The sequence below is a fragment of the Oreochromis niloticus genome, linkage group LG18 (genome assembly GCF_001858045.2).
Source record: "Oreochromis niloticus isolate F11D_XX linkage group LG18, O_niloticus_UMD_NMBU, whole genome shotgun sequence".
NCBI lineage: Eukaryota > Metazoa > Chordata > Actinopteri > Cichliformes > Cichlidae > Oreochromis > Oreochromis niloticus.
The window spans coordinates 21,924,898-21,938,655 of NC_031982.2; the positions used below are offsets into that span (position 1 = coordinate 21,924,898).

Consider the following 13,758-nt stretch of genomic DNA (forward strand, 5'->3'; position numbering starts at 1 on the left):
GGTGCTCTGCATATTTCCTTTCTAAATTCATGGTTCTGTCCAATTAAGATTTTTTTTTTATAGGTGAAGTCATTTTACCTATTTGTGTTATTTGGATGCTAGAAGTGTTGTAGAATTAAGTGCTGCATCATATGTGTTGTTGGGTTTAGGAACAAAGTTCACCATATTTATACGACTCAAGATGGTATTCATTCAGATATTTTATTAAGGTTTAAGGTGTTGTAAAATCTTGAAGGTATTATCCATTCTTGATGTTTTGGACAAGTTCATCTAAAGGCAAGGTTAAGCTTGTAGCTATTAATATTTCAGGCAATTGAGCTGGTCTATTGTTAAACCGCATGTCTGTTAAAGGTATAGCTATAATTTATTTTGTGCCAAGTAATAAGTAAATATTGCAGAATGGATCAAATGACTGAATATGAAACTAAGAATGGCAACTTACTTGAGGATAGTAGTGCCACAAATGTACAGCAGTCACGTGAAGAGGAGCCACGAAGAAGTCAGAGACCTCGAAAACTTACTGAAAAGGCTCAGGAACTGCATGATGATAAGTCAAAAAAACTTCAGCATCATTTCACTACAACTTATGATAAATGGAAAGCAACCGCCAAGCAAGCTAAGAAAATGATAAAGGGAGTCCCCTCTGTTGAGGTTGTGAAGGATTTGATGTGCAAGTTAAGTTGTATATCAGCAGATGTGAAACACGCATATGAAGATTTGCGCAAATGTGCTTCCCCAGACAGTGAGATCCATCGTAGAGTAGACACCTGTGATGCGGTATCTAAAATAATCTTGGACAATGCAACCACTTATCTTCAGAATAAAGATAACGAAGATGTTCAGACAGAAGATTTAGTCTGGCCTGAGTCTAGATCAGTGTTTTCATCTTCAGCTTCTCAAGGCACAAGTAAGGGCTTAAACTTCTTTGAAGTTTAAGCTCTGCAAGCAGTTCCAGCATAAAGTCACGAAAGTCAAGCCTTTCCTCCATTAAGAGACAAGAGGCCGTAGCAGAGCTGGCTGCCACACAAGCTGCACTAAAGGTCCTGCAGGAGACCTTTAGATAGATAGAATGTGAACAACAAGAACTTGAAAGCCTTGAAGAAGAAGATAGAAAGAGGATTGCACTACAAGAGGAAGAAAATGTGGCAATAAAGAAAGCACTGGAAGAGAAGCGCAGACAAATAGAGCGCTTACAGACTGTTAAGAAGCTAAGTGCGGCAAAAGCACGGCTCCAAGTTTATGAACAAGATGCAAGCTCAGATGAGGAAATAACAGAGTTACTTCATAACCACGCAGCTCAGCAACAAAGATCTCCAGGAGCTATAAGGAGTCCACGTGAGCATCCCGTGATACACCAAGCAGATAGTGTCACAGTCTTTGCTGAAGCAATAGCAGAGTCTATTAATGTGAGCCGTCTCCCAGCACCTGAACCTTCTGTCTTCATGGGAGACCCACTAAGATACAACGATTGGAAGATTTCAAACCCTAATAGGCAGGAAAAACATTCCAGTAAATGAAAAGGTCTATTACCTTCGTAAATATGTTGGTGGACCTGTAAAAAGGGCCATTGAAAGTTATTTCCTATGAGGAACGGATGCAGCTTACAACTCAGCATGGGATATCCTGGAAGAAGGATTTGGAAGCTCATTTGTGATAGCTAAAGCTTTCAAGGATAAGCTTGCAGCATGGCCCAAAATTGGACCCGAAGACAGTGTTGAGCTGAGGGATTTTTCAGACTTCCTTAGAGGCTGCCAGGCTGCAATGTCCCAGATTAAGAGTCTGGAAGTATTGAAGGACTGTGATGAAAATCAAAAACTTCTAACAAAACTGCCAGATTGGCTGGTGGCCAGTTGGAATAGGAAGGTGATTGAGATAGAAGAAACTTGTAATGTGTTTCCTGCTTTCAGTCAGTTCGTGGAATTTATCACAAAGGAAGCAAAAATAGCTTGCAATCCAGTAACTTCTCTTCATGCCCTGAAGTCCAATGATGGTGAAAAAATAAAGACAACAAAGGCACGAAACATTGGTGCAAAGGTGCTTGTGAGCAACTCGGAAGAGAATGCAGAGCGCAAGACCTTTTGTGAAAAATGCAATCATGGTATTCGGACATGCTGGAAATTCAAGGAAAAACCCGTTGAAGAACGTGTTAAATTTGTCCAGACAAAGAAGTTGTGCTTTGGATGTTTACAACCAGAACATCATTCAAGGACCTGCAAAAGGAGGAGTCTTTGTGAAACATGTAAGGAAAAACACCCAACATGTTTACATGAAGATCGCGAAAGGGCAACCAGAAGAGAGAAAAGCAGTGATGAGCCATGGGGAGAGTGTAAAAAACTCAAAATATGCTATGTCAACGGAAAGAACAGAGAGCAAACACACTCCTGAACCATCAAATGAAGCTACATCAAACAGAGTAGTGCAAGGCATGGACAGCATGTACTCCTCTACAGTTGTCCCAGTTTGGTTATCTACATCAAGTAACCCAGAGAATGAAATTCTTGTATATGCACTACTTGACAACCAAAGCGACACCACATTCATTATGCAAGATAAGGCAGAAGCTCTGGAAATGAAAGGGGAGGCTGTGCAGTTAAAACTCTCCACACTTTAATCCAGAAATACAATCATCCCAAGTCAAAGGTTAGTTGGACTGCAGGTGAGAGGTTTCTATTCATCAAAGAAGATTTCTCTCCCTGTAACCTATTCAAGAGAGTTCATCCCTGCCAATCTAAGTCACATTCCTACACCAAAAACGGCAAGAGCTTGCTGAGGAGATTGCTCCATTGATTGAGTGTGATGTAGGGCTTCTCATAGGTTACAACTGTCCACAGGCTTTGCTACCCTGAGAGGTTGTCCCAGGTAAAGACAATGAGCCATTTGCTCAAAGGACAGATCTTGGATGGAGCATAGTCGGTTGTGTTAGCCCATGTGTCGACTATGGTGATGCTATAGGAAGCAGTCACAAGATTGTCATGAAGTCAGTGAAACCTCATCTCCAGACATCTAAGACGCTCACAAATGAAGTGAAATACATATGTCGAATCCAAGTTAAGGAGTTCATTTCACCACCAGATGTGCTGAGGATGCTTGAGTCTGACTTCAGTGAGAGAAGAGTGGAGGATGCTAATTTATCTCAGGAAGATTTGCGTTTCCTAACCATAATGGAAGAAGGAATCAAAATTAAAGCAGATGGTCACTGTGAAATGCCGTTTCCCTTCAAGAAAGATCGACCAAATCTCCCAGACAATAAGGCATGTATGCAATGCAATATGCAATAAATGCCAGTAAAAATCAAGAACGCCTTGTGTCCGTTTTTCAACTTGGAGGGAGTTACACACTCCATAACAGCAGCAAAATACTGAGGTGTTAACAAGACCACGTTATGATCTGATCTACTGAGGAGGGGTAGGGCATTGGCTTTGTATGCATCCTGCATGATTGCATACAGAAGGTCAAGAGTTTTATTCTCTTCTGTTTTACAGTCACCAGTTTTACGCCTTACATTATGCAAGCCTAAGCTGGGCTAATGTCTTCTTTTAATGGAAAATTATCTCACATCCACTGCAAATCACTAGCATTTTAAAGGCATTCAAATTTATAGACATACTTTAATATAGCATTACTCTAAATTAAACTTTTTAAATCTTTGAATTAATATTTTAATTTTATGGAAAACAGTAAAAGAACAAAGCACTGATATTACCTTAGTAAATAAGATTTACTGATGTAGTATTTGTCACCCTAGCTCAGTGTTGCAGCTGGTAAAGCTAGACCCATTTTTATTTGGAAAATCTCCAAATATTGAGATAATGTGACACTCTGGGACTTCAATTGAACTTGGCAAAAAACATATAAAATCATGAATAGCTTCCTGTGTGGCCAATTAAATTTCAGGGGTCTAAGGTTATTGTCATTTATGTTTTTTAAAGGTATTTAAATAATCTCTTTAAATGTAGTAGCAGTTTTGCAGTCTAGAAAAAAATCCCTTCTTAAAGTCTTAGCCACAATGATGCAGGTGAACTGGAGTACAATTGGAGTTCATTACAGTTTACACCCAGATGAATGCATAGCACCTAATGAAAAAGAACATGAACAAACTGTCGATTTTAGCTTATTTTTATTAAGACAGAAATATTTCAGACACAAGGACTCTATGACCTATTTTTCAGGTCATAGTGAAAAAGCATAGTGCAAGCAGTAACAAAGATAATATATTAAATGTATATGGTTAATGGTAAAAGTATAGGGTTAAGACCAATAAGATTACTTTTACATTCTATTTAATATAGCTGCAGGGCATGCTATTACATTTAACTAAACAGACATTAGATACCATTTTTAAGATGTGATATTACAGACACAAAGCATGGCACAGTGATCAATCTAGTGAATTAAATGAGGCACATCTGACAGTGGATAGATTATTTCATGGTAGAAGATTTCACCAAGAGTCCATGACATTAAAACCTTGTTTTGGCTTTTAGAAAGTCTTTCTGACAAACACCACATCCACTTTCTCCAGCTAATCAGAAGCCCTCCAACAAACACTTGAGAGGGGCATTTTAAGATTGAAATGATTACCAGCAATATTTCAAATACTTATTTCACTGCGTTAGATAATTTTATTTAATAACATTATTCCCTACATTATACCACTTTCTATATTTACATTATGTTCCAGATTTATTTATAGCTGCATGCTGTTCTATTTTTTCAGTATATCTCTCTGGCTTCTATGATTTCTAGTAAGTAAGTAAGTAGTAAGTTTGTTTATCTCCCTATATCTTACTCCAGCGGTCACTAACATAAAAGATGATTAATAGGTCCTGCTTGGATCTAAATGGAAGAGATATGTGTTGTGAGTTTCTACAAACTCGAGGGCACTCAGGTACTCTGTGGAGTTCATGAATTCAGAAGCCTATGAGAGTGATTGTTAATGTACTATAAGAAAAAACTTATTGCAGTATCAGTGTGCTTTTTGTGCTCTGGCTGGGGAACCAGAAAAGATGTGTTCAAGCAAGTTAATGATATTTGTACTCAGGATGTAGTTCTCTTTTTGAAAGCAATCAAACAAACAAAAGTAAAAAAAATAAACTGGAGTCCTCATTAAAGTAGTGCCCTACTGAATGTATTGATATGTGCTTAGAAACCATGAGGACATTTGACATAATAGACCAAGTGTGTCTAAAAGCATTCATAGTTCTTTTATTGTTTTATACAATATGCTATATTCTGTTATTACTGAAAAATGTGGAAAAAAGGCAAACAGCACAAAACCTGTTGTTTTGTTTTATTTGAGTAAACAAGCAGCTAGGATGTATTTTTCTTTTTGTTTTGGTTTGGGGTTGTTTTTGTCTGTGATGACCATACTAAAAAGGAAAATCTAATTATCACTAAACAAAATGAAAATGATCCTCACAATACAGAAAGGTTTGTTGATGATGATCAGGCCATAGTTTTCACTGTACTTGATGTGCTTGCAAGAGTCACATTTTATTTTCCTGAAAAGAAAACAAAAATCCACTTTGGTCAGATGCTCACCACAATGGCTTCCACTCTACTCCAAATAATGAAAACATGTTTTTTAAATATCATATTAACTGCAATATTACCTTTTCATCAGATGAGGTTGGTGACTTCCTTCCTGTGTAGATCATTTTGATCTTTGTACCCCAGTTTGTTGATCCAGTCAGTAATAGTAGTGAGATCATTATTTGTCATAACACCCTTACTTTGAAGCAGAGCAAACCAATTCGTTACCATCTCTGTACTGTGTTTCTGAAAATTGTTTTCAAAAATTTGAAGTCTGCTTTTACTCATTGGGGTGCTCTGAAAGTTTGTGGAATTCTTGGTCATGTTCAACCTGAATCTTGGCATCGATCCAAGGATTGTCAGCTTGAAGGTGCCCACAATATCATCTTTACTGATGGCCCTAGCTAAGAGGTCTCTGAAGGCTGGTGATTTTGTACTGGGAAATTCACGATGTAATTCTGCAGGCACATAAAGAGTTGGAAGTTCCCGGCCATATTTGTGCACATCAGAATTCTGATTTGGATCCAAAGGAGATGAGTTTGTTGTCACTTCAAGCATGGCCTCTGCTACTTTACTATTGTGGTTCAATTTTCTGGCCTCTAATATACTGCTGACTGGTGGCTGGTGATCTGCTTTGATGAACTGTCCAATTCCTGGATTCTGGACAGCATATCGTTGCCATTCTTTGTATAACTCTACTTTTCCAACTTCTTCCTGGCGTAACTTTTTGCTTTCTTTTATGGCTTTTCTGGCTCCAGCTCCCTCTAACATGTACCAGTCCCCTCCCCTAATTGTTTCAGTTAATTCTTTCCGCTTGATGAAAGGCTCCCATTGGCCTGGGTGTCTGAGGAGAGTATCGGCCTCCACAGATCGAAGACGATTTGCTTCCAAAGTGATCTCTTCTTCACTAGCTTGTGGTTTCATTCCACGTGCCAAAGCATAAAACAGACAGCTCTTGCTTTTGTTGTCTATGCTCACTGTCTGGTTATTGATGTGCACATCATAGTGACCATCGGGGTATTGGTGGCTCTTTGGTCTGTAGATCAGGGTCACAGTTTGATTGGCATGTCGAGTGTCTGGGCTCAGCTCCTGCATTTTGGTAAGTCTTCCATTGCTGTCCTCTGTTAGGATGACAACTTTAGTGCCAGTGGCTTCTGACAGGACTCTGATATCAAGGATGGTGCCTGCAGTCGTGGAGTTCTTGATCTTTTCAGCATGTGATTGGGAGTGCTGACCTGCCTCTCCTTCAACTTTGTGTTTAGAATTCAGTTTTCTTGGCATGTATGCAATGTAGCTGTTGTTCTGTCCAGCTCTGAGCTTCTCCTCTGTTCTGTCACTCTTTAAGCCCTTTCTCACATATTTACTAATAACACCATTTGCTTGGTCTTTAACAATAGAAACAATGTGACTGGAGAACTTCTGGTGGAAAACTTCTACCAAAGCATCAGCCAATAAAGTACTGATGGTGCCGGCTAAATCCTGCTTGAATTCTTTCAACAGCATAATGTCTTCTGTAGAGAGATCATTTACATTTATATTCTCCGAATGTTTTTGCTTTTCTTTAAATATTTTAAGCTGTTCCTGAAGATTGGTGAAAAACTTGTCTGACAGGCTGTCCACCGCACTGATGGCATCTAATGCCAGTGCGCTCATGTGTACAATTTGGATAGTGGTCAGAATTGCTTTTGCTGCTCCTTTGGTGTGTGATTTAGCTTTTTCAATCACTTTGTAGAGGGATGAGTTCAGTTTATTCTGCCAGCTGAGGTCTGCATAGAATGGCTGTACTGCAGTTTTATTTAACTCCTTAAAAAGAGCCAGCAGTTTATTTTTTCTACTGTCGTCCTTCAGGAGATCATGAAGTTGCCTTTTATCCTCAAGTTGTGAGAGAATAATGAGGTCTACTAATGTAGATGAAGGTTCTTCCTCTATTTTCGATTTCACTTTTTGATTAACTTCCTCTTTGACTTGATTTTTTATTTTTTCTAATATTGTTTTTATTATTTCATCTTCTGCCTTTCCTAATCCATATTGAATTATTTCTTCTACAATTTTTTTAGCTGCCTGTTTTGCTGCATTTTTCAAATTTGCCCTTAAGACAACACTGGCACCATTTTTAGCCTGTCTGGAAATAAATTTTGGCATAGACTTAAGTTTTTTGACAAATTTAACTAAGGTTTTAAAACATTTGAAGCCCTTTGAAATCAGTTTTCCAACTCCAAACCCAATGAGAGAGACAGCAATGGAAATGGCTTTTTCTATAGCCCATGACTTCCAGCTGAATTCTCCTGTCACCATGGCCTCAATGCCAGTGATGCAGTCTGATATTCCCTCAGTAATGAGTCCCATGCCAACTTGAGCCAGCGTACCAAAAGTAAATGCAGTGAGCAGTGCTCCTCCAACAATCTGCAAAACTCCAAGAAAGAACACCAGCAGACCTTCCCATGAGAAACGAGGCTTTTCTTCCACAGAAAACACATATTTCAGACCTCGACTGTAGAGGGCGTAAGCTTCAACTTGGAGATCTTCATCAGCATCAGACACTAGGGAGAAAGTTGAGGACTTTTTTGCCACTGCATCCCTCCCTTTCTCTTTTATTTCTTCCAACTTTTGGATAGCCTCAGTAATGTTTTTGTCAAAATAACTATACATTGTGCACTTGGTTGTTAACTGTTTTTCCAGGCTGTTTAGGTTATTGTTAGTTGAGTCTACAGAAGATATTTTGACAAACTGAAGACACACGAGTGATTCTTCACTAAGAATCTTCAGAGACTCCTGTGCCTTTGTAATATCATCTATGGCCTTAGTGAGGTAATCTCCTTCCTGCTGCTTTATAGTGCAGTATGCATGATTGTAAAAAGCAATGGCTGCCCAGCTTTCATCTTGTTTCATGGCTTTTTCAAACAGTCTGGCTGCAATATCCCACTTTTTTTCATCCAGTGCAATATTTCCAAACTTGATGTAGTGATAAATGCTGGAACATGGTGAAGTCTGACTTTGACACTGACTTTTTGCCTCTGACAAATCAGCTTTCAGACTCTCTTGCAGTTCATTTCTCTTCAACTGATCAATTTCTTCTGATTTAGTTTGCAGCCAAATCCCCCAGAACTCATTCATGATGGCAACAACAGCTCTTTCCTCGCCTCCATCAGTGGTGTTATAAATATGTTGAAGTGTTTCGAGGTATTCTGAAAACAGGTCCTCCCGCAGTTTCATCTCAGCAACATCGTTCATCATGTGTTTTATCTTTTCTGCTGCAAGTCGGTCCCTTGTGCTCTTGGCTTCCTCCAGAGAGGACACTGTGCTGAAAGATGGCTGCAGGTGTTCAGTGGAGATGATTATCTGAGCAGATCCAGGTTTACCTTTGCGTGCAGTTCGTCCAAAAGCCTGGAGTTCCACTCTTGTATTTTCAGAAAGGAAGGAAAGGATCACAAATAACCCTCCATTATTGTTCACCTCTCTGGACACTTTAATGTCTGTGCCACGGCCGGCAAGGTTTGTGGCAACAATGACATCACCAGGAAGCAGCTCCTTGTCTATTTTACTCAAACTGTCTCTGTCACTGCGGCAGTAGAGAATGATTTCACCTGGGATGCAGCTCTTCAGCTCTTCGCAGATCTCTTTGGCTTTGTTGATAGTTTCACAGATCACCAACGCTGCTCTTCCATCTCTGTATGAATTTGGGGAAATCTGAGCCATGACCACATGTTTTATTTCAGATTTCCATTCTTCAGCTGTTTTTTTCAGAGTTCCTTTGACCTCAAATAACTTTTTCCTGTTGAATGTTGGTATTTTGCACACAGAGAGATTTGGATATAGGTCCTGCAAAAACTGAATGTCTGCTTTGCTCCCCAGTGTTCCTGTTGTTCCGTATATTTTTCCCTGGTATTTCTCAAAAAAAGAAACATTGGAAATGTAGTTTGTCACTGTTGAAATTGTGCTCAGTTTGACTTGGTGTTTAATCTCCACAAACTGCTGCAGACCATCACCCCACTTCTTATTCAGTTCAACAATACCAGTGGATCTGAAGTCCACTGGACAGACGTTGTCATTTTCTACGACATATTCTCGTCCTTGTTTCAGTAACATTGCCAGAAAGGCATTCTGGACCCACACTGAGACTTTCTTCTCCACCAGATTCTTCAAGAATCCAGGAATGCTGATTTTATCTTTATTGTTTTCACACGGGGTGTACTGAATCCTCTCAGAGATCAATTCTGCAATGGGCTTGATGAGAACTTCTTCTGACTCATAGAGAGGACAACACAATCCTTCCTCCAAGACAAGAAATGAAAGCTCTGGGATGTCCCTGTCATTGTATGGACTGCACTTTTGAAGACAGAGCTGTCCCTTGTCATCTAGTGTGTAAACAGTAAAGCCGTAAGGAACATAGTCCTCAATTTCTTTGAAAAAGTCAACCATAGCATCCTGACTCACTGTTTTCAGTTTACTGAGAATTTCATCCTTTTCACTTTTGTAGATATCTTCTGTAAATCCTTTTGGCACAATGTTGGATTCTTCCGCAATAGTTAAAATGTCCATTGGATCATTAATTTCAGTGTCTTCTGTGTTTATTGAGTCATAGATAGCCTTGAAGAATGAAGCAGGAGGACCTCGTACAAATGTCTGGTGTCCTGTAGATAGGAAACCATGCTGACTGACGTGGCTCCAGATCATGGTGAGAATAATGTTCAGGTGCTGCATGGACACCATGGGGCTGGACAGGTATGTCAGCTGCACTCCTTGATCTAGCAGCAGTGAGTCCACTTCATCGATAATGATGCACTGAAAGTTACGATCAGGCCTCACATCCTTCATCTCAAATATTTGGCGAAGGTGATCAGCAGCAAAGGCTTCAATGGTTCCATAGACCACGTCCTTCTGATAGCATTCTTTCCGATCTTTATCCTCATTTTTATTTGTGTTTGTGTCGACTGTAATGCCAAAGGACTGGTAGAATTCTGCCCATTCTTCAGCATCTCTTTGACATAACACAGAGGAGCTGGACACCACGTCCACCTTTTCACCTCTAAGCACACGCAGCACTGCAAACATCGCTATGACACAAGACTTCCCTTCTCCAGTTCCCATCTCCAGGAGCTTCCCAGTGTCAGACAGAGCCAACAGGCACCAGCTTATCATCTGAGTTGTCCTGGGAAACCACTTTCTTTCTGCTTTGTGGAGGTGTACAGCATTGCATAAGACTGCAAGGACTTCCTGAAGGTGCTCTGTCTCCATGCTGTAACTCAGAGTCCTAGCTCGCCGTATATCTGTGTGTTTTTTAATTTCACCAGTTTTGATCAAGTTTGTTACATAAGTTACTATGTTGTATGATTTACTTAGTGTTTGTTCATCTATTTCTTTCATCTGCCATATTTCATAAAGAAGACTGTCAATGCTTTTTGTTTCTTCGTCTTTAAGGCTCTTTTCCAGATCTTGGATCAGATTCTGAGTTGTGCATGAATCTATGAGCTCAAGGAGAGATTTGTTGTTTTTATCTTTCCACTTGAAAGAAACCTGATATGTTTTAATTAAATATAAAATCTTCATGATGGAAACACAGCCTTCATCATGATGGTGGTTAGCTAATGCTTTAAGAAGGTTTAAGGCCTCTACTGGTGACCAAAGTGTTTGCTCTCCAAGATCTGAAACAATCTTGAAGACTTCTTTGTTTTTTTCATTTGAGTCTTGGAATTGTTCCACACAGGCAAATAAGCTCTCCAAACACCATTTGCCTGCAGGATCTGTCATGTTTTTAACAGCTTCTGTTTCTCTAGCAAACACTTGCAAGAGATTTTCCAGAAAGGTCAAAATAAAGATCTCATTAGAAAGTAATTCCTTTCCTGTGATTTTCTTTGAGATGGTGATGATTTTTGTGTCAGTGATTGTATTTTTGTTTAGGTTACTGTGGAGCACCTGAAAAAGGGCCTTAATAAACATGTGTCTCAGTTCCACATCTTCATTGTCAAATTTACTCACGAGGTTCTGCAGGACCTCTGCAGCAAACACCAGGGAGTCATCGTCTTTGAGTCTTGAAAGTTCCAGAGCATGCAAAGCACTGAGACTTTTTTCAATAACAAATCCACGACTCATCTGTGGGTTCCCTGTTTCCATTGCCTCTATGCCACGTTGAACATAATCAGACACAAAATCATCCATTGTACCATAAACAATGTCTGCTTCATAGACATCCTGGAATGATGGATCAGTCTTCTTCATGTTTGTGTTGAGTGAAATGTCAAGGTGCTTGTAGAAGTCAGACCACTCCTTTGTTTGCTCCTCTGAGTGAACATCAGAGCTCAGCACAATGTCCAGTTTGTTTCCCATGCAGACTTGCATGGCTGCAAACATGGCTGTAACACATGGGTCTTCTTCCACACCAACCAGTTGTACCACTCCACTTTTCTGAGTCAGCACCAGTCCACACCACCGCACCATCTGCCTCACTGTGGGCCACCAGCCTTTTATGTTGAACACTGCTTTGCAGAGCTGACACAGACATTTCTGTATGTTGTCTGAATTCAAAGATTCACATTTAAATAAATCTTTCATAAAAGGTTCTTCTTTTGGTACATTTTCTGTATATTTCAGGACACCAGTGTTAATGTTTTTTATCATATCAATGGCAGAGTCATCCAAATTCCACAACATCTTTACTTCTGCTAAAACTGCAGTTACACTGCTCTCATCTTTTCCTCTTAGAGTCTTTTGGAAATCCTGACAAAATCTCTCAGGAGCAGCAGATTCAAGGAGCTGGATTAGAGAGCGCCCACAGTCATCTATCCAGTCTGGTGGTATGTCATACACTTGTACCAAGGTAAGGATTTCAGTTATGGAATCATCATCTGCATATTTCTGTGACAGTGCTTTAAGCAGTGTGACTGCTTCCATTGGAGTCCATTGGTTTCTTTCCACAAGTTTCAGGAGCATTTCAGTGGATTCTGAGTGGGCTTCTTTTCCATTTAGATCTGTGAGTGTGGATAAGAGAAGCTTTAAACACTGGATTTCCATCTTTAAAGTGAACACAGATGTTTTTCCAACTGCACTCTGCAGTGATGATGAGAGGGTGCTCAGGAATTCAATTACAAAGAGGTTCTCAGTGGAAATCTCACATTCTGCCCATTGTTTGGCTATGAGGACAGCATCATTATCAGATCTGTCACGGTCATTGAAAAACTGCATCAGGTTCAGATACAGGGCTTGAGTCAAGAGGAAACTTTCAAAAACACCACTTGCTGATTGGCTGATGGATCCCAAATGGGACTGCATATGATTGGAGATGCTTTGTAAGGAAACTTCTTCAGATATCTCCAGAGACAGAGCACAGAGCTCTGTGATGAACACCTGAGTGTGCTGCAGAGTGTTGATGGATGGAGGAGCACGAATCCACTCATCAAACAGAAGTTTGTCCAGGACTGAAAGGATCTCACTGAGCTGATCAGCTGTGAGCTGACTCAGACTGAGATTTGAAACTGGGAAACTGCATTTCACTGAGAGGATTTCAAGAAACTCATCACTGTCACTACCTGATTCATAGGTAGCTTCAAACTCATCCTGATGAGTTATTAAAACATTTTTCTTAGACTCATATTCTTCTGAAATGTCACTGCACAGTTGCTTCTCCAGCTGCTCTTTAGCTCGTTGGTAAGATTCTTCTAGTCTTTGATTCAGTTTTTCTTTCTGCCTTTCCTCTTCTCTTCTCCTCTCCTCCTCTCTTCTCTGCCTTTCCTCTTCTCTTCTCCTCTCCTCCTCTCTTCTCTGCCTTTCCTCTTCTCTTCTCCTCTCCTCCTCTCTTCTCTGCCTTTCCTCTTCTCTTCTCCTCTCCTCCTCTCTTCTCTGCCTTTCCTCTTCTCTTCTCCTCTCCTCCTCTCTCCTTTGTTGCTCCTCTTCTCTTCTCCTCATTTCCTCTTGATCCCTGATTGGCTTATTAAAGCAATATTCACACTCGTACAACTCATTGTCACCAACTGGTCTGTAGTATTCACCTCCATTAAATACATGCACGTATTGCCCATGAACGGTTCTTTGAACTAAGTCATCAAACGATGTGCATGGAGGCAGGACTTCATAACATTTGATGCATCTAAGTCTGTCACCCATGTTACTTTCCTTTGGTACTTGGTTCCCCATTCTTGATTGTGGATTTAGCAGTAATATGTTTGTTTCTGAAAAATTAAAAAGAAAGTAGAATTATGTTTAACATAGCAGTAACTTTTTAAATATTTATTA

At 39.9% G+C, this 13,758-nt stretch overlaps 1 protein-coding gene across 1 annotated transcript; it reads right to left on the bottom strand.

Moving 5' to 3' along the window:
- Positions 1 to 4,106: 4,106 nt before the first annotated feature.
- On the bottom strand, positions 4,107 to 13,288 carry LOC102080835 (uncharacterized). The gene is made up of 2 exons (XM_005476536.4): positions 5,613 to 13,288; positions 4,107 to 5,501 (listed from the first exon to the last, which is right to left on the bottom strand). Exon 1 carries the CDS (start codon positions 12,796 to 12,798, stop codon positions 5,620 to 5,622), a length of 7,179 nt encoding a protein of 2,392 aa, XP_005476593.2. The 5' UTR covers positions 12,799 to 13,288; the 3' UTR covers positions 4,107 to 5,501; positions 5,613 to 5,619.
- Positions 13,289 to 13,758: the final 470 nt, after the last annotated feature.